Source organism: Jaculus jaculus, chromosome 6 (genome assembly GCF_020740685.1).
Source record: "Jaculus jaculus isolate mJacJac1 chromosome 6, mJacJac1.mat.Y.cur, whole genome shotgun sequence".
Classification (NCBI taxonomy): domain Eukaryota; kingdom Metazoa; phylum Chordata; class Mammalia; order Rodentia; family Dipodidae; genus Jaculus; species Jaculus jaculus.
Window position 1 is genome coordinate 46,343,457 of NC_059107.1, and position 22,471 is coordinate 46,365,927.

The following is a 22,471-nucleotide window of genomic DNA, read 5'->3' on the forward strand; positions in this document are numbered from 1 at the left end:
TGCCATACGGATGAGGTCAGGTCGTCCTTGCACACCCTCCTAGATGAACTATTCATCCTTCCCCCCTGTGCCTGTTTCCATGAGGGGCAATTGGTGAAAAAAGAAGGGTTCACTTTGTGTGCGTATGTGGCTATGTGTGCACATGTGTGTATGGAGGCCAGAGGTTACTGTCAGTGTCTTCAGTTACTCTTTACCTATTTATTTTAATTTTTTTGAGGCAAGCTCAACAGACTGTTTTTATGTGAGAGTGGGGGAGTTGGAGGGGGAAAGAGGAAATGGGCCTGCCAGGGCCTTCAGCCACTGTAATCTAACTCCAGATGTGTGTACCTCTTTGTGCATATGCGTGACACTGCACGCTTGTGTCACTGTGCATCTGGCTTATGTGGGACCTGAAGAGTCAAACATGAATCTTTAGGCTTCACAGGTAAGCACCTTAACTGCTAAGCCATCTTTCCAGAATTATTTTTAATTTTTGAAGCAGAGTGAGCATTCTATCCCAGGCTGACTTGGAACTCACTCTGCAGTACAGGCTGTTCTTGAACTCACAGCAATCCTCCTGCCTCAGTGTCCTGAATGCTGGAATTAAAGACATGTGCCACCACATGTAACTTATATTTTGTATTAATTTTCACACCTTATTTTTTTGTGACAGGAGTTTTCACCAACACAGAGCTCAACAATTTGGCAAGATGAGCTAATCAGTAAGCCTCAGGGATCCTCCTGTCTCTGTCTCCCCTGTTCTGGGATTACCACAATAAGCCACTAACCTCAGCAATGAAAAATGTTTATTTATTTATTTGAGAGAGAGAATGAATGGATACTTCATTGCAAATGACCATGTGACACCTTGTGCATCTGGCTTATGTGGATACTGGCAATCAAACCTGGGTCCCTTAGGCTTTGTAGGCAAGCACCTTAACTGCTAAGTCATCTCTTCAGCCCAATCCCCAACTTTTATGTGGGTGCTGGGAACCCAAATAGATCTCCATGCTTGTGCAGCAAGCACTTTAGTCATTGAACATCTCCTCATCCCCAAGAAGGGTTTTAACTAATATGTTCTTAAGGTCTGAAGAACCATCTGTATCAGTTTATCAGCCATGGTCTCTGTCTTAGACAGCAAAAGTAGAAAGTAGGAGACTGACTTCAAATGCAGGGTAACCCATAATACGATATGGTGGAAGGATAAGACTCCAAGACTTCAAGTCCTGCTTCAGGTGGACACAGGTCATAGTACAGCTGGTTCTCTCAAGGAGGCAGCTAACACACAGATATGTTAAGTAGAAAATGCATATTTAAAATACCTTCTTTCCTGTGGCTAGGAGCCTCCAGAGTAGGGAGGTGTAATTACTCCCAAGACCTGCCAGCTCACAGTTCTCTAACTGTCTGGCAGAGAGTAAGCTCTGGGGTCTCTGGATGCTGCCACCTTCCCTTGGTCATTCTAATGTCAGTATAATGCTGCATTGCTGCTTCCAAAGGGAGGTGAAGGGGAGGCTGGGGACAAATCCTGGCAAGGCAGGCCTGGGCAGGTATCAGGGTGAGAGAAGCCTTGTTAGTATAAGCACAGCACATAGGGGTGGGGATGCCTGGCCATGACTCTGGATGGCCCCATAGGTTGCCTCATGCTAGATTTCCTTACACTTGCATTATGCTAGCTTCTTTGCTGTTGTTGGGCTATGGTTTGTTTTGACCAGAAGTGATGATGGGGAGAGTAAAGAACCACATTTGTTCACTTTACTTGTACAATTATAATATTTATGGAAGATTTAGTGTGTCAGATACTAAGGAAGAAGTGATATATATCAGTTCCCTTGTATTTAAGAAGTTCTTTGTCTAGGGCTGAGGAGATAGCTTAGTTGTTAAGGTGCTTTCCAGTGAAGCCTAAGGACCCAGGTTTGCTTCCCCAGTACCTACAGAAGTCAGATGCACAAGGTGGTGCATGCACCTGGAGTTTGTTTGCAGTGGTTGGAGGCCCTGGCATGTCCATTCTGCCCACTCTCTTTCTCTTCTGTCTGCCTCTCTCTCTCTAATAATAATAAAATAAAATATTTAAAGAAGTTCTTTGTCTATAATTTGGCAATATGTAAGAAATGTGCTAAGTATATTGGTAGAGGCACATGAAATTATGAAGCCTCAAGAAGGTACCCCTAAGTCATTTGGCAGGGTAGAAGGAAGGGCTGGGGTCAAGTAAGAGGTGACATTTGGACTTGTCTGTATTCAGGTGATAAAAGGTCATGATGTGGACAAGGCACATTCATCTCTTCTACCTCAGAATGATAGTGCACTTCCTTAGTGAAAGCCACATGGACACTATATTTCCCAGCCTTCTTTTCAGCTAGAATGTGGCTAGTATGACCAAGTCCTGGTTAAGATGTAAGGAGAAATTTCATATGTAACTTGTAGTTCACTTGTTTTTAGAAAGGGTCTTATGCTGGCCTTGAGTTCTCTAGGTACCTGATGATGACCTTGAACTCCTGAACTCCTAATCCTCCTGTCTGTGCTGGGGCCACAGTCTGTGCCACATGCCCAAACTATCATGGTTTCCTAAGAAAGCTGCTTTCCTTCAACCTTCCCTTTGGTCTTTCCCACTGGCTGGCAGGGTGATAACTAGAGCATCAATACTAGGTCCAGAGATGGAAGTTACTTGTTGAGGGTGGACAAGCCAACCTGCTTATCCCCAGAGGAGTTAACAAAGCTGAATGATGTCTTCACAGAACTTCCTTTGGGCTGTGAGGGAGACTAACATGAATGTCTCCCTTGTTTTGGATTGTATTGAGGTCTTTATCACAGCAGCCTAACCTCATTGAATATAAAGGTGATCAGCTCTGATCTTGCCCCCTGGTCTGCTGACCTTGATGTCATAGTCCTAAAGGGAGGACCACATATACCCAGCTGACTCAGGGCCCACTTATCCAGTAAGCCTGGTATTAGCTACATTGCACCTGCAGAGAGTGCCTTCTCAATAGGCAACAGAAGTGGTCTCTGGCTTTGAATGATCTACCCTAGATCCCGCCCCCCACCCCCGAGTCTTATCCCCAAGTCTCCAAGCTGGGTCAGGTGTTTAGTTCTCTGCTTAAGCAATGGCACTTTTGCTGTCAAGCCCTTGTCTTTCTTTTGTAAAAGTTATGCAGAGAAAATAGGGAGGTGTTTGATCATCATTATAAAGCAAGGAAATTCAGAGAGCATCTGTAAGCTCAAGGCAAAGGCACTAACAGTTGTTTGCAAGCGTTAGTTGCACTGAAATCATTGGAGGAGTTGATTTAAAATTCATATCCCCAGGCCCCACTTCAAGAAATTCTAACCCAGTAGATTGTAAGTGGGGTCAAGGAATTCTTATTCTCAGACTACTGAGGAGTCCAATATAGACATCTATAGTCCATGTTGTGAAATTCTGGTTTTTATAGTCTCATGAAGTCTGTGTGATTAAATGCAAAGCAGACACAAGGACCAAACTCCGACTTACTCTCCAGTGAGTGCTTCCCTGGTTAATTTCTAGTGAGTCGATGGTAATTCTGAGAATGCAAGTTAGGAAGTGAAGAGCCCAAGGTTTTATGGTATGTTCTTACATAGTCATTATTAGAAAAAGGGAGTATTAACCTGCTAAAGGTGGACTCATTCAACCTTAGAAGAGTTGAGTCTGATGAGCTGTTAGCATAACCAAATAGAAATTTTGAAATGAGGGGAATGGAGAATTTGAAGCACACTCATTCTTATACTATTCTCCAGAAGGCTTGGGTACCCAGAGGCAAGAATGAAGGTGAGCTCTCATACATGTATTAACTTCAGCAGATTGTTAAACCGGTCCACTTCCTGGCTAAGAACGGTGGTCAAAGAGTTCAGGCGTCCTTGAGGATCCTTGACGAAAAGAGTCTCGGAAGCACCTTCCATTTGCAGGGATTCTGAAACACACAAGCTGGGTCCTCAGACCAGTCATTATTGATTTCTGTCCTTACAACAGTGTATCTGTCATGGATTTACCTAACCTATGTCTTTTTCTAAAGCCAATTTCTCTCATTTGAGCCAAAAGCACAGAGCTTAAAAGTGATGATATTTCTTTTTGAAAAATTATGTGTGTGCATGTTCATTTAAGCAGATATATATGCAGCATGTGTCTATATGTGTGGAGATCAGAGGACAACTTCGGAAGCCACCCACTTCTTTTGAGACAGGGTCTCTCATTGGCCTAGAATTTGTCAAGTAGGCTAGTCTGGCTGTCAACCTAGCCCAAAGGATCCACCTATCTCTGCCTCACCAGAAATAATGGCCAGAACTTTTCATGTGAGTTCTAGAGAGTCAACGTAGGTCTTTATGTTTGCAAGGCAACTACTCTACCAACTGAGCTATTTCTCAAGTCTCATTTCAATTATGTATAACTCTTTGGTGATCCACCTGAGTGTATATATTAAAGTGGTCACATTAAAAGTCAGGTTTAAGTTCATGTGTATCAGGGAAAAATTTGGAGTGCATGTGTAAACATTTTTAAAAATAACTTCACCTTTATTTTTCAGTTTTTAAACATTATTTATTTGCTTGCGCATGTCTCTGTGTGTGTGTGTCTTGTTGCTGCAAATGAACACCAGACACTTGTGCCACTTTTTATGTCTGGCTTACATGGGTGGCTTGGGAATTGGATCTGAACTAGCAGGCTTTGTAAGCAAGTTCCTTTAACCACCAAGCCATCTTTCCAGCCCCATGATGTATAAACATTTAACTCAGAATTTTGTTTCTCATGACGGGTATTTTCATGCTCAGTGCTCACTTGGACTATGTGGTCTCTAGCTTGAGCATGGGTGGGTAGGTCATCAGTGCTTATGATCGACTGGTTGGGCTCATGTAAAAAGAAAGCATGAACCAGAGAGCAAAGAGTCACCTTCCAGGTGACTGTGAGGGAAAGAGGATGGAATGGAAGTCAGTGTGACTTAGTGGAATCTGCATGCCTGAGTAAAGCAGTCTCCACAGGGTGAGTAGGCTGGGCATGAGGACCCAAGAAAGTGTACCTGGCTTTAGCTGAATAGGAGGCAGAGTTTTGATGACCTCAGTGGCAAATGCTACAGAACAAAGAGGTGACATGGTAAATAGACATCCCAGAGATTAAGGGGCCCATATTAGTGTGTAAACCTAGTTCTTCCCTGAGGACCTGTACTGTATCCAGGAGAAGAGATGGGAGTAGCAGACTGAGCTAAGAGAAACTCAGCATTTATCTCAAGTAACTGAGCATTATTCAAAGAAAAGTGATTCAATTATTGAATGGTTCAAACTAGATGGAAGATTGATTTCTCATTTCTCTCTACTATCTTCTAAATGGTTATTCAGGTGAACTACATGATTTATAAGAAAGGAACTTCATTTTCCTTGAAAATCTGTGCAAAGTGTGAATGGCTTCAAAATACATGCATCTAATTCTTAAACACTCACAATTTGACTGCTGGAGAAAAATCACGCAGCAGTGTGGGTTGGTCCCATCTTTTGGTTCCACAGAGCTGTGGATATGCAGGCCTTGTCTCCCCCCGTGCCGGTCCTCTGAGGGGCAATTTCAAACCATTAATTCTTTTGGTTTTGGAATGTGTGTGTGTATGTGTACACGTGTAGGCCAAAGGTTGATATCAGGTATTGTCCTTAATTGCTTTGTACTTTTATTTTTTTCTCAATTTTTATTAACATTTTCCATGATTATAAAAAATATCCCATGGTAATACCCTCCCTCCCCCCACTTTCCCCTTTGAAATTCCATTCCCCATCATATCTCCTCCACATCTCAATCAGTCTCTCTTTTATTTTGATGTCGTGATCTTTTCCTCCTCTTATGATAGTCTTGTGTAGGTATTGTCAGGAACTATGAGGTCATGGATATTCAGGCCATTTTGTACTTTGATTTTTGAGACAAGACTTCTCACTGAAGCTAGAGCTCACCATTTGGGATAGACTAGATAGCCACAAAGTCCTGGGCATCCTCCTGCCTCCACCTTCCCAGTGCTGGTATTACAAGTGTGTGTCACCATGGCTGGCTATACATGGGTGCAGGGATCTGAACTCAGACCCTTATACATGCATTTTACCATTGAGCCATCCCTCTCTCTCAAACTCTTGGCCAAATGCCCCTGTGTTCTCAGTCTCAGCAGATGGCTTGCTCCTTATTTTATGGGAAAAGCATAAGCTTTAAGAGGTGTGGAGAGAGGAACCTCCCCAGTGTCCATGGGACAATGAAGCTAGACCCTGTCTCTGCAGCCCTCCATTCATCTATGCATCTTCCCCATCCAGCCCCACACCTTGAATTTATTGATTAGGCATTGCCTTCTGAAATGACTGTCGACTGTCTACCCAGGCAGGCATCTATGTTGAGGCCTCCTTCCCAGAGGCAGACAGCAAGACTCTTTTCAGGTCATATGGCTCCTGTTCTTCTGGAGATTGTAGGAGTATTGGCAGAGCTCAGCTCTGTTTTTTTTTTGCCTCATTTTTCTTTCTTTTGTTATAACAACATTTCCCACCATGAACAATATATCTAGGGATCTAAATCTATAGACAATCAAAGTGAAGGGTGAAAGGAGATCTTTTATGAGCATTCAGGGAGATTCCTTAGCTCAGTAGAAGACAAGGTTAAAGTAATCTACCATTTCTCCTAAATAAAGAAAAATAATGAACTGGATTGTAGAGCAGGACTCCACTAAAACTTTCAATGATAATGGAAACACTTGCTATCTGTGCTGTCTAATACAGTAGCATATGAAATGTATCTAGTGAAAACAAGGGACTGAATTTTAAATTTACTTAAGGTTAGAAATTTGCCACATGTGGTCAGTGGCTACTGTTGTGGACAGCACAGGTCTAGAGACTTTAGAATCATGAGGCAAGGAAAGCTCAGGGTGAAGTCTGGTTAAAGTTACATGGGTCATAAGCCAACTGACCATATGGGCTGTAAACCAGCTCTGAAGGCTTCGGTGGGCTGCTGAGGACGGTGAATACAGAGCTCCATGTCAGAAGAGCTCTCTAGGGAAAGAAAGCTCTATGAAAAAAAAATCAAGCCTGAACATCTGCTTACTATTCAGTTATCTGAGTTCATTGCTAAAATTTCATTATACACAGCTGCCAGGAATTATTTATTACCTGGAAGTCTGGACCGGACAGAAGCAACAAGTTCCTGGACAATTTCATCATTGCTTTTCCCCTCTCCACCAGCAGATGACCTTGGCTGAACCTCTAGTATGGTGTTGATTAAGGTATTGGTCTCTTTGTACTGCAATGGAGGTAAGAGAACATAGCAAAGATAAGATCGTCAAGTTGCAGTTTGCAACATACATCAAAATAAGGGAAGTTTTCAAAAACAAAGATATTTAGTTGTGATGAGATCTTTTTAACTTAATTAACAGATTCCTGTTTGTAGTATGTTTGTGTGTGGTATGCATGTGTGTATGTATACCCACTTGTATGTGGGTACACATGTTTGTGTATGCACGTTGAGACCAGAGGTTGATGTTGGGTGTACACTTTGATAAATCTCCACTTTATTTACTGAGACAGACTTTCTCACTTAAATTCAGAGCTTGCCAACTTGGCTAGTCCAGCTAGCCAGTTTTCCCTAGGTATCCTGCTTGGAGTGCTGGAATCATATAAGTGGGTCACTCTTTCCACCTGGCATTTTCACTTGAGGATCCAAACTCTAGTCTCATGCTTATACAACAAGTGCCTTCTTCATTGTGCTATCTCCCTATCCAAGATCTACCTTCCTAACCAAAATTTCAGCGTACATTCCTGTTAGCTATAGACACAATGTTTCATAACATATATCTTGCTGAGTACAACATTTTACCCATGGATTGGTATGACAAGTAAATGCTACTCCACCATCAGCCATCATCTCATTGTCTTCTCCAGCATATTACTGAACAGTGGATTTTGTCTGCAATTCTAGCTTGGTAAAATAGTTCACCTCATTGTCAGTGGCCTCTGTGGCAGGTGGGCTCATGATCCCTGATGGACCTGTGGGCTGGATGAGCAGGGCCCAAGACACCATGCACACAACATCCCTGAGTTGGAACAGAAGGCAGAGCCAGCTCCTCTTCTTGCTGGCTTCACTTGAACCTAGAACTTCTGTTCACATCCTTCTTCCTCCTCAGTAAAGCAGCTCTTCAGCAGGATGACAGACCCGGCAGTTGAGGCCACGAGCCTCCTCCACTTTTAGGCCCACACAGTCCAAATAGAAAACCCTTGGCCAATAGAGATTTTAATTCTACAGCAATGGGCTCTATGGAGTATTTGTCAGCGATGAGGAGGAACACCTCCAGGCTGGTCTAGGTTGGTCATAGAGCATTTGGCTTTACTATATGAGAAGAATTTGATGTATGGGATGGCAGCTGTGACATCCTGGTTGGTTTTTTATTTGGCTGTTCATAGAAACCTTAACATCTAGGCTGGAGAAATGGCTTAGTGGTTAAGGCACTTGTCTGTGAAGCCTAAGGATCCAGGTTCAATTCCCCAGGACCCATATAAACCAGATGCACAAGGTGGTGCCTGTGTCTGTTTCATTTGTAGTGGCTGGAGGCCCTGGTACACTCATTCTCTCTCTCTCTCTAATAAATAAATGAATATTAAAAAAGAAACCTTAACATCTGTTCTCATAACACCCACTTCCCCTTCATGTCTACTTTGTTTAGGGTCACCTTGTTAGAAAGTGACATTTTGGGCTGGAGAGATGGCTTAGCGGTTCAGCTGCTTATTTGCAAAGCCTTAGGACCCATGTTCAACTTTCCAGGTCCCATGTGAGCAAGATGCACAAGGTGACACAAGCGTGCAAGGTTGTACATGTGCACGAGTTGGCACACACATCTTGAGTTCGATTCCAGTGGCTGGAGGCCCTGTTGCACCAATTCTCAATCTCTCTTTCTCTCTCCCTCGCTCTTGCTCTCTCACATAAAAATAGGCCAGTTTGTTGGGTTTGCCTCAACCCCTTCCCCCAAAACCCAGTAACATTTTGACAGTGAAGTGGGGGCACATATGCCAGGCTTAGGCAGCAGCAAAGATAACTGCTGAGCTGAGTTTGCGACATTCAGACCTCTCTCCCTCCCTACCCTTTTCCAGCACCTTACTAGTTTCCAATAAACACTTATGTAAGTATAATTTGCTGAGTGGAGAAAGAAATAATTTATAGCTTCTATGTTAATACTGAATTTCCTGACTTAATGTGAGTCTCAGGTGAAGGTTAGTGGAACATGCTACTCTGTAGTGAGTTGTTTTGACTTCAGCACTGACTCTAGCTGAAGGCAACAAGGAGACACAGAGGGAAGGCCATTGTAATCTCCCTTTTCTTCCTGACACCAGGAGATAAAAACCCATATATGAAAGATGTCATAGTACTGGGAGAAAAGAAACATTCTATCATGGGGATTTGGCATAACAGACTTGTTAAAATGCTTCATTTCTTTGGCCCTTTCTACATAATTTAGTGTCTTTCTTATTTGTCTCTCCTTGTTTAACCAATACAAAATTCTTTTGCTTCTTTGGTCTTCATTTCCTTATTGGTATCACATAAAGCTTATACTAAACTTGTAAGTAATTCTCTTGTTACTTTCTTGTGTGAGTTTAATTTTCTGGCTCAGTCAGGTCCTTAAGTGGGTAGAGATGGAATTTTGCCTCCTCTATAAGGCATGGTGCTTTTGACCCTCTCTTCTATACATGCTTAGCTGCCACACTTATTCTTTCCTCATAAGCTTCCTCTATGTGGTTGATGGGAGGAGTGGAGAGTGGTAGAGAAAATGTCAGATAGCTGTAGATATATGGCATCCAAGCCAGTAATTTCAGAAGCAAGAGGGAGCTCTCACTGTAACCCAGCATCTGTGTATTCCACATGGGACAATCAGAGTGGCTAAGGGAGGAGGTGCAGCCTTCGGCTAAGCTTAGGTCACATGCCTACCTCTGTGTAGGTGTGTATGGGGGTGAAGTGGTTGGAAATTTTATCAGAATTTTATGGAATAGGGAAGGGACAACTGTGCCAAGGGAAGAGGTTAGAGTGGGGCATGAGCTAATGTAGAAAAGTGGAAGAAGGCAGGAGAAGAAAACTCCCTGGGGCTCACTGTGTAGCTGTTCTCCCAGCCATTCTGAAACCAATGGAAACAGGAAAATCTACATGCCTGGCTCATCCTGCCAGGAACTGTACCCCTGCTGACAGAGCTGTCCTCTCAAGACACAGTGAGACCTACCACCTACCATATCCATACTCTCCTTTGCCCACTCCTATCCTCTCCCCTTCCTTCCTCCCCGCTCCTCCTTTTAGAGAAGACAGATTGGAGTAAATATTGACAATGGGTTTAGCCACCAGCTTTTCCTCCTAGAAGTAGAACAAGGAAAAACATGCCACAATATTTTAACTCCCAGTGAATGACAAAACAATTTTTTTTTTTTTTTTTTTTTTTTTTTGCTAGAGAACACAAAATAAAGTATCAGGACATTGATCTCTTAGTGCTCTGTGTGGAGAGTCCCTTGTTGTTTTGTGTAAATTTCTTGAAAGCTAGGCAAACCTCATCCCTTAACATGTATAGGGCCAAAACTCATGTTGAAACAAAAGATGACCCTCCTCAACTTCTTGAGGTTAAACCTAGTCCTTAACATTTAGAGTTCCAGAGCGACCAGAGACATAGCTTGGTCCTCTAAAGATGCCTATACATGGAAGATGATGAAACTGGGAGGTGACCAGGGACCCTCAAATATTATGCTGAGGATCTCGGCCCACTCTTATGAAACATCCAAGTTCTAGACAGAGGAGCAAAATAAGACAATTTATTCTTTGGACTTTAGATTGGTTACTTTACTCAAGGTTGTGACCAAATACCTGTTAGAAAAGAGTTTAAGAAGGGGAGGGTATATTGTGGCCTACACTTTCGAGGGCATACATTCCATCATGGTGGGGGAGGCATGGCAGCAGGCACAAGAAGTGTGCTGGTCACATTGCAGCCAGAGCCAGGAAGCAGGAAGGGTGACCAGGCTGTTAAACCTCAAGGACTGGCCCCGTTGACTCACTTCTTTCAACAAGGCATCACATCTAAAGGTTCCACAGGCATCTCAAACAGAACCACATTAGCTGGGGATGAAGGGCTCCCACCCAAGACCTTGTGAGGGATGTTTTACATTCATACCACAACAGACTTACTGTTGTTGTCTGTGGTACCTCAACTGTGCTGTAAGTGAGGTCTTCATTTACTTGCTTTGGACATCTGCACATTTGATCTTAGCCTAAAGACTGAGAAGTGATGCTTTGGACATTTGCAACTGTACTTTTATTATCTAATCATGTATAGAACCATAAACTTTTGTGTAACATGAGAAAAATATGCCCATCATGGAGGGAGAAGGGCAGAAGAGAAAAGACTAAATATTTTCCAAATCTACATGTTATGATGGACTATTAGCATATTGCATAGACTTGGTAGCACATTCAAGATGGAGGAGGGTTGTGGGTTGTGGGAACTGCATGAGTTTATGATTCTTTGAAGGATCTAGAAGCAACAAAATACACTGGAACCATTGTTGAAAGTGAAATGGACCTGTCTTTTGTTTACTGAAAGGTATTATAGCTTATGAGCTCATGATGATGATGCCTTGCGTTTATTGATAACACTATGAATATATATTTTAAGTTGAAGGACCACATACCTGGAAAACAAGGTTGGCATTTTCATGCATCCCAAAAATTTCTGGATCATCTATCAAAGGCAGATTTTCAATGTAGTCCTTAAATTCCTGTAGGCTGTCAGCCATGGGTGCAAAATAGATGCCTTTAATAAAAATCACAGAAGACAAACACATGTCAGAGGGACTGGCTTGGCACTGCTAGTTACAGTTTTTCTCTGCTTTTGATGGTTGACTCATGGAGAAAAGAGGGATCTGCATTTCCCAAGCCTCCCTGCTTTCATTTCTGCATCTAATTTCATTAAATTTTCTTGAGTTGGGACTCTGGAGAAGGTTTACTGGATAATATGCTTGCTGTGCAAGACAGAGGCCTGTATTTGGATCCTCAAAACCCACATAAAGATGGAAGCAGTAGCTTGCATCTGTTATTCCTGCCTGCAGTGAGATGGGAGGTGGAGACAGGTTAATCCCCAGAAACCTGCCAGCCAGGTGTCCTGGTATATGCAGCAAAGGACAACAAAGACAGCCTGTCTCAAATGAGGTAGAAGGTAGAACTGGTACCAGAGGTTGTCCTTTGACCTCCACACATATCCCGTGGTATGTGCATATCTGCACTCACACACATGAACATATATACACATCATGTATATGCATACATTATATATACACTAAAAGAAAAAAAAAAAAACAACAAAACACAAAAATCACTTTTCTTGAGCATTAGAGATTGATGTGCCAGCCATTTCAGGGCATGCATCCAGCAGGGTTCTGATACTATCAGAAGGTGTGTGTCAATAAGGTCTTAAAATTTGTGCTTGTGTTAGAGATTGCTTTCACATTCACTTGATTAACAATAATAACCCCTTCCAGTTCCCAAAACCAAAACCTAAAAAATGTCAAAATCTAGGGTTACTTTATGATGACAGGATATACAATTGAATCAAATTATTCTCTTACCACTCAGTGGTAGGTGCTTTTGTGAGTTTGCTCTCTACTAGTCAGATGGTCCTCCAAGGGCATCCTCCTCAGGACCAGCAATATACCTACTGTCTGACCCACGATGATTAATTCCAAATTCATGAATTTTTTAAATCTCAATTGCCATAATGGGAATTTTTAATGATTTAATTAAAAATATACTAGACCATAGCTCTGAAAACACATTTAGATATACTACAATCAAATTTAATACAAAAATAATTCAAAGGGGCTGGAGAGATGGCTCAGTGGCTAAATGTTCTTGCTTGAAAAACCTGGTAGGCTGGGTTCAATTCCCCAGTATCCATGCAAAGCCAGATCACAAGGTGGCACATGCATCTGGAGTTCATTTTCAGTGGCAAGAGGCCATGGCCTGCCCGTTTCTTCCTCTCATTCTTTCTCTCCTTGCAAATAACTAACTAAATAAAAATAAATAAAAAGTAATTCAGTTGCTGTTGCATAATATGTGTCTTTGTGTTCTAACTATCAAACCAGCTATGAAGTGAAAAACATGGGAATGGGACTGAGCTGTGGAGATGGTCACAGGGCACCTGGATGGGAAGTTGAAAGATGCTATCCACTGCTTCTTGGGGAATGTCATAGTCAGTTCCACATTGCTGGGATGAACATCTAACCACACAATTTATGGGATAAAGGGATTTGTTTCAGCTTATAAATCCAGGGGAAGTTCCATCATTGGTAGAAGAAGCTGGCTCCCTTTCACAGATCCAAGCAGAGAAAAACCCACCAAATAGCCAGCAAACACAGCATCAAGCAGGGGCCCCAGAGCTCAGATTCTTCTCTATACCTTTGGCAGGAATTTGCATCCACTCCAGTGAACCCTCCCCTGTAGCAGGAGTCTGCGGGCTAGGGGCTGATGCTGCAAACTCAATTTTAATAACTCTCCTTAGTCTGTGCAGCCACATATTCAAACTCAAACCACTATAAGGAAAGTCGTTTTTATAAATGTCATCACCTGATTCAGAATATTTATAATGAGGTTGTAATGTTTCAGGAGAAAAAAATCTTTTCAAGACAGTACGAAGGCATCTTTGATCCCAGGTGTCTGTAACTCTGCCGCCATATGTGATTTCACCTGAAAGGAAGGTCACATTTTTAAAATATGCTAAATATTTAAAAAATTATAAGTACCAAAATTCTAATAGGTTTATTAATATGCACATTTATTTGGTACTGACAGTAGAAAGAGCACACAAGAATTTTTTCCTACTATGTCCCTGTAAAGTCTGCTTTTACAAAGCAGAAAAAAATCTTATATACTCTACCCTAATACTTTTATTATTTTCAAATAACAGAAACTAATGGTACTGTACTCTAGTTACATATATATTCCTTCATTTTGTTGTATTTATTTGTTTATTTTTGCTTCAAAATACTAATTTTGAGTGTTACCCTACTATTGACTAGGATTCTAAACATACATACTTTCTGTCAAACATTGCTTCTGTTTGAGCCAAGGAGAAAAATAGGACCATAGTAAGATAATCAAACTCTATACATACCTTGTAAATTATTTCTATCAAGATATAAAGGAAAGATACAAATGGCAATGGTATGACAAAATTCTACTTCCTAAAAGGCAGACCAAATGGCTGAACCTGCACCAGGGAACACCTGAACTACAAGATGCCGGAGAGGGTATGATGAAGACTTACCTTAATCTTCTACATCTTCCCTCCCTCCCTCCCTCCCTCCCTCCCTCCCTCCCTCCCTCCCTCTCCTTCTCTCTCTTTCTTCTCTCTAACTCTTGTATATTAGTTATCTTTTTCCTCCTTCTCTTAGTGGGCACTGACCTGTAACTCCCAGTACCAGCATGTGGCTATCATCCACAATGAGCTTTTGATTAGAGAGACCTACAAGGTTTCCTAAAAGACAGGCAGATTTCTGTCAGAGTACTTGATGACCCACCAAAGGTTAGTGGTAAGACCCTACTGCTGAAGACACCTTATGTGATTGACATGTAAAGTGGAATGGCATGGCTGGAAGTTGGAAGTGATTCAGTCCCCAGACAGTCAGCGTGTCTAGTGCCAGAAGGTGCTGCATGGGCAACTGGGGGAAAATGACCAATATCTGTCCAAGCACTCATGGTTTAACCTAATTAGCAGCAAATAACCTGTTGTGATGCCCACACAAGTGCAATAGTGGCACACAGCCATGGTGGGAAACCAATTGCTCTTGATTTGGCTAACTGATTCCCTCAATGGTATGGGACCCATAGCAGGAGCTGGGAAACAAGTCAGAACCATACCCAAACATAAGCCCACTCTCTAGTATCAAGTTACCAACAATCATGGGCTACAATATGGTCTACACCTATTACATTCTCTATACAAAAGTAAGGGTTATCTCATTTGTCCTGGTGCTAACCTACTCTCCGTTGGAGAATCTGCTTCTCTTTTTCAGATAGATGTAGATCCTAAGGAGAGAGCCACCCCATCATACCTCAATAGAGCCCCAGCTGAAACTAAGAAAAATTGGCGAAACAAGCAAGAGTGCTGTTTTCCTGATGAACCGGATACCAACACAAGGGGGAAAGAGATCAACACTGAGAAAAATCAACTCCTACCAAATCAGAGAGCCAGAGCCCCAACACCTCATACTGAAGCAGACCAAAAATGAACACAACATGGCTCAGGGAAATTTTGTGGAAGAGGGGGTGGAAAGAATGTCAGAGCCACATGTTGGGTCATGATATGCAGAGACATTTATCTTACCCATAACTGTGGGCTAACTCCACAATGCATGACCCATATACCTCAACAAGGAGGGGCCAAGGGGAGGGGTAGGCCACGGATGAGCCTAATAATGGTACCAAACTGACTGTATTTACTGAATACAAAACTATTTAATTAAAAATTTTTTCATACAAAAAAAGAAAGGAAAGATAGATCAAAAGTGAAAGAAAGCTTGTCTCATAGGAATTATGTCAGGGGGGATTAAAACTTATTAGTATCCTGTCCTTCTTTCAGTATGTTGTAATGTCATCACAAAAGTATGAGTAGGAAGGAGCCACAATGAATGATCTCTAATGATATAATTCCTTAGAAGTTTCTTGATTCATTGGCACAATTTACCACTTCTCACTGTTGAGTTCCTAGAAGGATTTCATGTATGATACTAACATTATGTAGGTTGTTTTAAGGATTTAATCCATAAATTCATATCAAGTATGTAAAATAGTATGGCATGTAACAAGAGACATAAGTTTTCCCTGTTATTATTATTACAGAAAATACCTCCCCAATTTCCTATGTGCAAATATTTGCATGGTATATTCATCACAATGTTTAGTTCACGAAGGGAACATCAGAGGTTGTCATCGTCACCATTAAACACAGTTGGAAGATACTGTTTTCACGTGGGTCTGGTAGGCATAAACCCATAGCTCCATGCTCCACAGCTGGATCCACTTGTCTGCATATACTGACCAGTAATGTAAATTAGGGCATCCCAGGGAATTTTTCCTTCTTGACAGTAAAGGTTGAGGTTGAGCAAAGCACATTCTCTGTCACTGTCATTAAATTCATAGCAGATATTCCAACCAAGAGGGCCAAACTTCTTTCTCTCCTAGAATGGAAAATGAAATAGTTTGAAATAAAATTTCATAAATTAATTTTGTGTAAAATACTGAAAAATAATAGGTTTCTTTTCTTTTCTCTTTTGTTTTTTTCAAGGTAGGGTCTCACTATAGCCCAGGCTGACCTGGAATTCACTCTGTAGCCTCAGGGTGGCTTCAAACTCATGGTGATCCTCCTACCTCTGCCTCCTAAGTGCTGGGATTAAAGGCATGTGCCACCATGTCCAGCAAAATAACAGGTTTCTATTAAAGCTGGTTATCCCCACATGATAATGAGTTAAAAGCATTAGCTCAAGTTCAGCTAGGTGGAGAAACACATCTTTGAATATTAGCATATCCCCATATTTCTGAAAAATTCGCTTCTGAGAATTCAGGAAGTCTTCAAAAGAAAATTTGTTTATCAGGGTAAAAATTAAACATTTCCCCATAAAGACAGTAACAAACATCACGTCTAGAGTTTTTGGCATAAAAATACTGACACTATAACCATCCATTAAGGGGAGAGGGAGAGAAAGGGAGGAAGAGGAAGAGGAGGAAGAAGAAAAGGAAGAGGGAAAGGAGAAGAAAGAGAGAAGAGATCTCCTTACTACTTAAGGAGTTTTTACATGGTTTTTAGTCATGCCAAACCATTGATAAGCTTCCGCTCATTTCATTTTTTAAATAAATTTAATTTTGTTTATTTTATTTATTTGAGAGCGACAGACAGAGAGAGAAAGAGGCAGATATATAGAGAGAATGGGCGCACCAGGGCTTCCAGCCACTGCAAAGGAACTCCAGATGCGTGCACCCCCTTGTGCATCTGGCTAATGTGGGTTCTGGGAAATCGAGCCTCGAACTGGGGTTCTTAGGCTTCACAAGCAAGCGCTTAACTGCTAAGCAATCTCTCCAGCCCCCTTTCACTCATTTCTTACTATCTACTTTTTATTTAATAGCTTCCTTTTTACTATTAAAATGTAGAATTTAGTGTACCTGAATAATTGCATGGAAGAAACAAATGCCAAATATTAGTTGTCTCCATTTTCTCCCAAGTATATTTTCTTCAAAAAATGAAGGTGTCATTTCAGTAAATGCTCGCCTGATATTTGCACGCAAGCCTTTTGGAGGCTCATTGGTTACCTGAATTTAGATAGAACATGTACAGAAGTGAGGGTGGTTTTATGGACTTGCATTGATTCTAAATAACACACCTGGATTGAGACCCCTGAGAGGAGATGCATAACTGATTCTACTGCAGGTATTTCTGGCATGGGCAGGCCTACACTCTATTTTTCTCAGCTACAGTCCAGGGAAAATGGAGCCGAGAGGGGTCTTCAGACCTACAGTGGTTAAACTACCAACACAAAAAGCCCAAATATTCCCATTTGGTGTTCATCTTCCCCATAAATAGGAAGCATGGTCAGGCTTTCTCCATTGGATTTTGCAGTCATGTCAAAGAATAGGAACTGGACTTCTGGGTAAGATGACAGCATAATAGCTATGCCAAAGCAGCATAGGGAGGAAAAAAGCAGAAAAACAGAAAAATACACTCAAATGAAGGTGTATAAGAAATTACAACCTCAGAAGAGAAGCAGGAGAGACCTAAAGCTTCTGTAGACCACAGAACCAGGCAGAAGTGGCTCCAGCAGTAGTGTTGGTCCACACTGCTGCCAGGCTCTGCCTGAGCTGTAGAAGCCAGGGGAAGGGATTTTTCCACTATACCAGCCTCCTCGGAAAGTTAAGAAACCCGAAGGAGAAGACAGCAGGGACCAGCTGAGCAGCTTGTGAGGAAAGCGTAGTGGGGACAAGCTTTGCAGCATTGGTACAACTTCAGGCACCCTCCACAGCCTCTCTTACCTCAACTTCCAGGGCCAGCAACCACTAGAGCCCTGGGGAAGGGAGATCAGGCACACAGCACCCACCACAGGCGATCAGAGCAGTGGACCCACTGACCTAGCCAGCCTAGCTGAGCCTACAGCATAGCAAAGATGGACCCAAGCAGGCACACAGCATTGCTGAGACTAAAGCCATCCCAAAAGGTAACAGGACCTATTTCTACCAGGTCAGTAACTGCCAAAAAAGCACGGCATATAGGCCTGCACTGGAAGTGCTAGTCGCACCTTCCATCAGGTCATGTTATGTGTTAGACTGACCCCAGGCTGATGTGGAAGCCTTTATAGACCGGAAATCTCAGCCTCCCAGTTGAAAAGATTAAGGGTGCAGGGCAACACAAACCCTTAGGAACTTTGCCTTTGTTAGATTATCTGTTTTTTTTTCCCCCTAATATCCACTCTTACATAAATACTCCATGCTGGTTTTGACTGAATGTAAATATTGTCCAGTTGAATTTTAGAATTTGCCTGTATTTTTCTCCAGCCAGCCTACTAAAACACTTGCATAACAGACAAACCCAACACCTTGGGTCACTTCTGCTGTTACTTTGGGAGTCATTTAAGAGCCATACCTGGCACTGTCAGCTCCTGTCCTAGAGATATATAATGTCAGATTTCTACAACTAAGAATACTGCACGTAATTAGAAAACCCAAGCATCAAATTAACCCAAGATGCAAGAATCTGTACATTATAATACAAGAAGCACAAAAAATCAAGATAATATAATTCCACCAAAAATTATAAATCCACCAGAAATGACCTCCTGTGAGACTGATTTAGATGAAATGACTGACAAAGATTTCAAAAGAATGACTATAACAATGTTCAAAGAAATCAACGGAATCAAAGAAGAAGACAAATTCCTAAAGGAGAACATGCATGTCTGTCATGGGGAAACCCAACTGCTCTCTAATTAGACTGGAGGCCCACTCCATGGGAGGAAATACATACCTGGTACAGAAAACCTAACCCAAAGCCAATGGCAGGGGAGGCCATGAGCCCTAGGAGTGTTAACGCCTGCTTTTGTTTGACTAAATGCATATACTATGCTCATCAAACTGCACTATAAGCACTTTACTTCATGTTCATACCCACAAATTAATGCTACTTTTACTTTTTGTTAGAGAAGCTTCTCTTTTCAAATGGTAGTGACTGCTGGGATGACCCAAATGGCACCATAATGCTGACTAGAAGTGACAGAGGAGTATTCAGCACTGAAACAACTCTATCACATTTTCCAAGGCTCAGGGTCCGTGGTGGAGGAGGTGGCAGAAAGAATGTAAGAGCCAAAGAAAGGGTGGGCCTGCTTAAAATGCAATTGTTCAGACACAAATTGGCCTCAATATCCATGACCTCGCGGTGCCTAGCACTACCTTCACCAGGCCCTCATAACAGGAGGAAAAGACGACATCAAAATAAAAGAGAGAATAACTGATCGAAGGAGGGGACATTATGGAGAGTGGATTTACGAAGGGGAAAGTGGGAGAGGGGAGGGAATTATCATGGTTTATTGTTGGTAATTATGGAAGTTGTTAATAAAAACGTTAACAAATAATAGGAATTGTCTTTTTCTATTGTCCCATGATGTCCTATGAAATGGACAGGGGAAGAAAGAAGCACCTTGTATTCTTCATATGCAGAAACGTCCCTCATAGTGGAAACTTCCTGCATTGAAATCCAACAGACTTCCTGTCTCTCCAATGCTGAAACTCTTATCTGGGAAGGGATCCATTCTTATCACTCTGTGCACTTAATGTCTTTTTGCAGAGGGCATACTGTTAGAGTTGGGTGACTGTGAGGATGAGAACGTGCAAGTGTGGGAACTTCTTGGGGAGTCACTTCCCTGTTTGCTATCAGCTGGAAGGTCACTGATTTCTACGTTCCACCCTGGCCACACAGACTTTCATGTGGTTCTGTGTGGGGCCTGTGCAATCTGGAGCCCCTAGGAGCATACTTGGAGACCAATCACCTCACATTCCAACCATATGTGTACATTACCTTGACAGAATTCTGAAGGACTGTGACAGGAAACGTAGCACAGGGCATGGAGCTTAGGAAAAGTCGGAAGGTGTCCTTGATAACATAGTCTATTTAAGACAAAGACAAAACAGAAGAAAGGAAAATATTTAGTGGGTAGTAGCACTTTTCTATAAGAAATAATTATTTTATGGAAGGAAAATACTCTAAATGCTATTTTAAAACTTAGTGGATTGATCTCAATGATGTGTGTTTTAATCTTTTTTGTGTGCATGTGTTTGTGTGCTCTCATGTGTATGTATGTATGGGTGCACATGTGTGTCAGAGTTGGACACTGGGTGTCTTTCTTGATTGCTCTCCATTTTTTTTTTTTAATTGAGGCTCTCTCACTTGAATGCAGAGCTTGTGAATTCAGCCAGTCTAACTAGCCAGTGTGTCCTAGAGATCCTCTCTCTGCTTCCTGAGCACTGGAACTTCAAGTGGTCCAGCATGCTTGCTTGACATTTATGTGGGTGCTGATAATTCAAACTTAGATGTTCACACTGTGTGGCAAGTGGTTTGTCCACTGAGCCATTTCTGCAGTCCACGTTCACCCCATTAACTGAAGACAAGGGTGTGGGGATGGTTATTGAAACTTCACATTAGGAGGACTGGGTAGTCTAAAAGCTGGCATGTTAGATAAAGAAATTAGGGACATGTTAATTTTTAAGACTTGATGAGATACTAAGAGTGCTCTCTTTAAATGGGGAAGAGATCCAATTGAAAAAAGAGGGCAGTAACTACAAGTACATTTAGCCAGTGAACCATTTCCTACCATTCTCCTTAAAGCAAGCTGTGCAAAAGAAGGAGAGCCCTTATGCAGAGAAGTTACAAAGGGAGACAGGTAGTGGGGATATGGAGAAACCCCAAGGCTAGCATTTACAAGCAAGTCATTGTATTTAAGTCAAGAGCTGTGGATAGAGAACCCAAGAAAGAACAGAGCTCCATTTTATATACACAAGGCCAATGCTAAGTTGGAAAAAAAAACCAAAAAACTGTTCCCATCACAGGAAGACATGAGGATAGCGTCATTGGCATTGGCTTCTTATTCCATACTATGCTGTTCCTCTCACATGCCAGGAGGGCTCTTGTTCTTGTCTTAGCATGTGGCTGTTCCCTCTGCCTGGAACCTGCTTTTACTTTCCTCTTTTCTTGGTGAAATATCACATTCTCAAAGAGGCTTCTCCAGACCACACCATTTAAAATTGCAATTTCTCTTTCTTCTCCATTCCATTTAGATATTTCTTTCTTTTTTATTTGAGAGAGGGAGAGAGAGGAAGAGAAACAGGGAGAGGGAAAGAATGGGTGTGCCAGAGCCTTCAACAACTGCAAATGAACTACAGATGTGTGTGCCCCCTTGTGCATATGTGTGACATTGTGTACTTGCATCATTGTGAGTTTGGCTTATGTGGGTCCTGGGGATTTGAATATGAGCTCCTAGGCTTTGCAGGTAAGTAAGTGCCTTAAGTACTCAGCCATCTCTCCATCTCCATTCAGATCTTGCTAATCATCATTACCTTACTCTATTTTTTTCCAAAGCACAACCACTTGGCCATGTCATGTGGGTTACTTACTTGTGGTATGACTAATTCTTGCCTGCCCCTCCCACTAGAGTGTAAGCTCCATGGGGCTATTTTTACTTACTGACATTCTCAAGCACCTAAAGTTGTTCATGGGACATGTAGGCACTGAATGAGTGACTGTAGATCAAAGTCAAATGTATGTTTCTTAGTTTTGTAATCTAAGTTCCATTAACCACATCAAATAGCCACAATTTAAAATTAGTACTAGAGCCATAATATTAAATATACATAGTTAAGTGGGAGTAAGTATGGATAGAGGCCAGGGAACTGGAAAGGAGCCCATGATACAGACAAAAGGGACTTTAAGGAAGGGATGTGGAATAGGTAAAACTTGAACACGAGATATGAAAGGGGCAGGGAGAATTACAGGAGTAGAAGGGGGGGCGGGGGGCAAGGCAAGGATGTGGGGGAGTAACAGAAACAGTATATCTGAACTGATCACATAGTTTTTCTTGTCATCTTCTTATAGCAGTTACAGTGTAGTATTACAAATAAACAATTAGTTCTAGTACAGTTCTAGACCAAAACTAAGGTTGTTGTGTGATGAAACAATTAGGGGTAGAAGCAAATAGCAGCTGAGGTCTTAAGGGCTAATGGCTTCACTAAGAAAACAATGAAAGGGGCTGGAGAGATGGCTCAGGGGATAAGAGAGTTTCCCATGCAAACATGAGGTCCTGAGGGAGCCTGAAAATTTCCCCAGTGCGGAGCATGGCTGCACACACCTGAAACCCCAGTCTTCTGGGGATCAGAGACTCTGAGGAGAATTGTTGGGGCTCATGAAAATGGGACACTCTGGAATCCGTAGACTCCATC

The 22,471-nt window shown here is 42.0% G+C and overlaps 1 protein-coding gene across 1 annotated transcript in view; it reads right to left on the reverse strand.

Annotated features, from left to right (window-relative positions):
- Dnah6 (dynein axonemal heavy chain 6) overlaps nt 1–22,471 on the reverse strand; it is a 397,099-nt gene that overhangs the window by 10,825 nt on the left and 363,803 nt on the right. The window contains exons 66-72 of the mRNA XM_004660533.2: nt 20,058–20,146; nt 17,159–17,305; nt 16,041–16,179; nt 13,568–13,687; nt 11,638–11,759; nt 7,099–7,228; nt 3,769–3,896 (exon numbers count right to left, since the gene is read on the reverse strand). Coding sequence (XP_004660590.1) covers nt 3,769–3,896; nt 7,099–7,228; nt 11,638–11,759; nt 13,568–13,687; nt 16,041–16,179; nt 17,159–17,305; nt 20,058–20,146 — 875 coding nt within the window. The remainder of the gene's footprint in view (nt 1–3,768; nt 3,897–7,098; nt 7,229–11,637; nt 11,760–13,567; nt 13,688–16,040; nt 16,180–17,158; nt 17,306–20,057; nt 20,147–22,471) is intronic.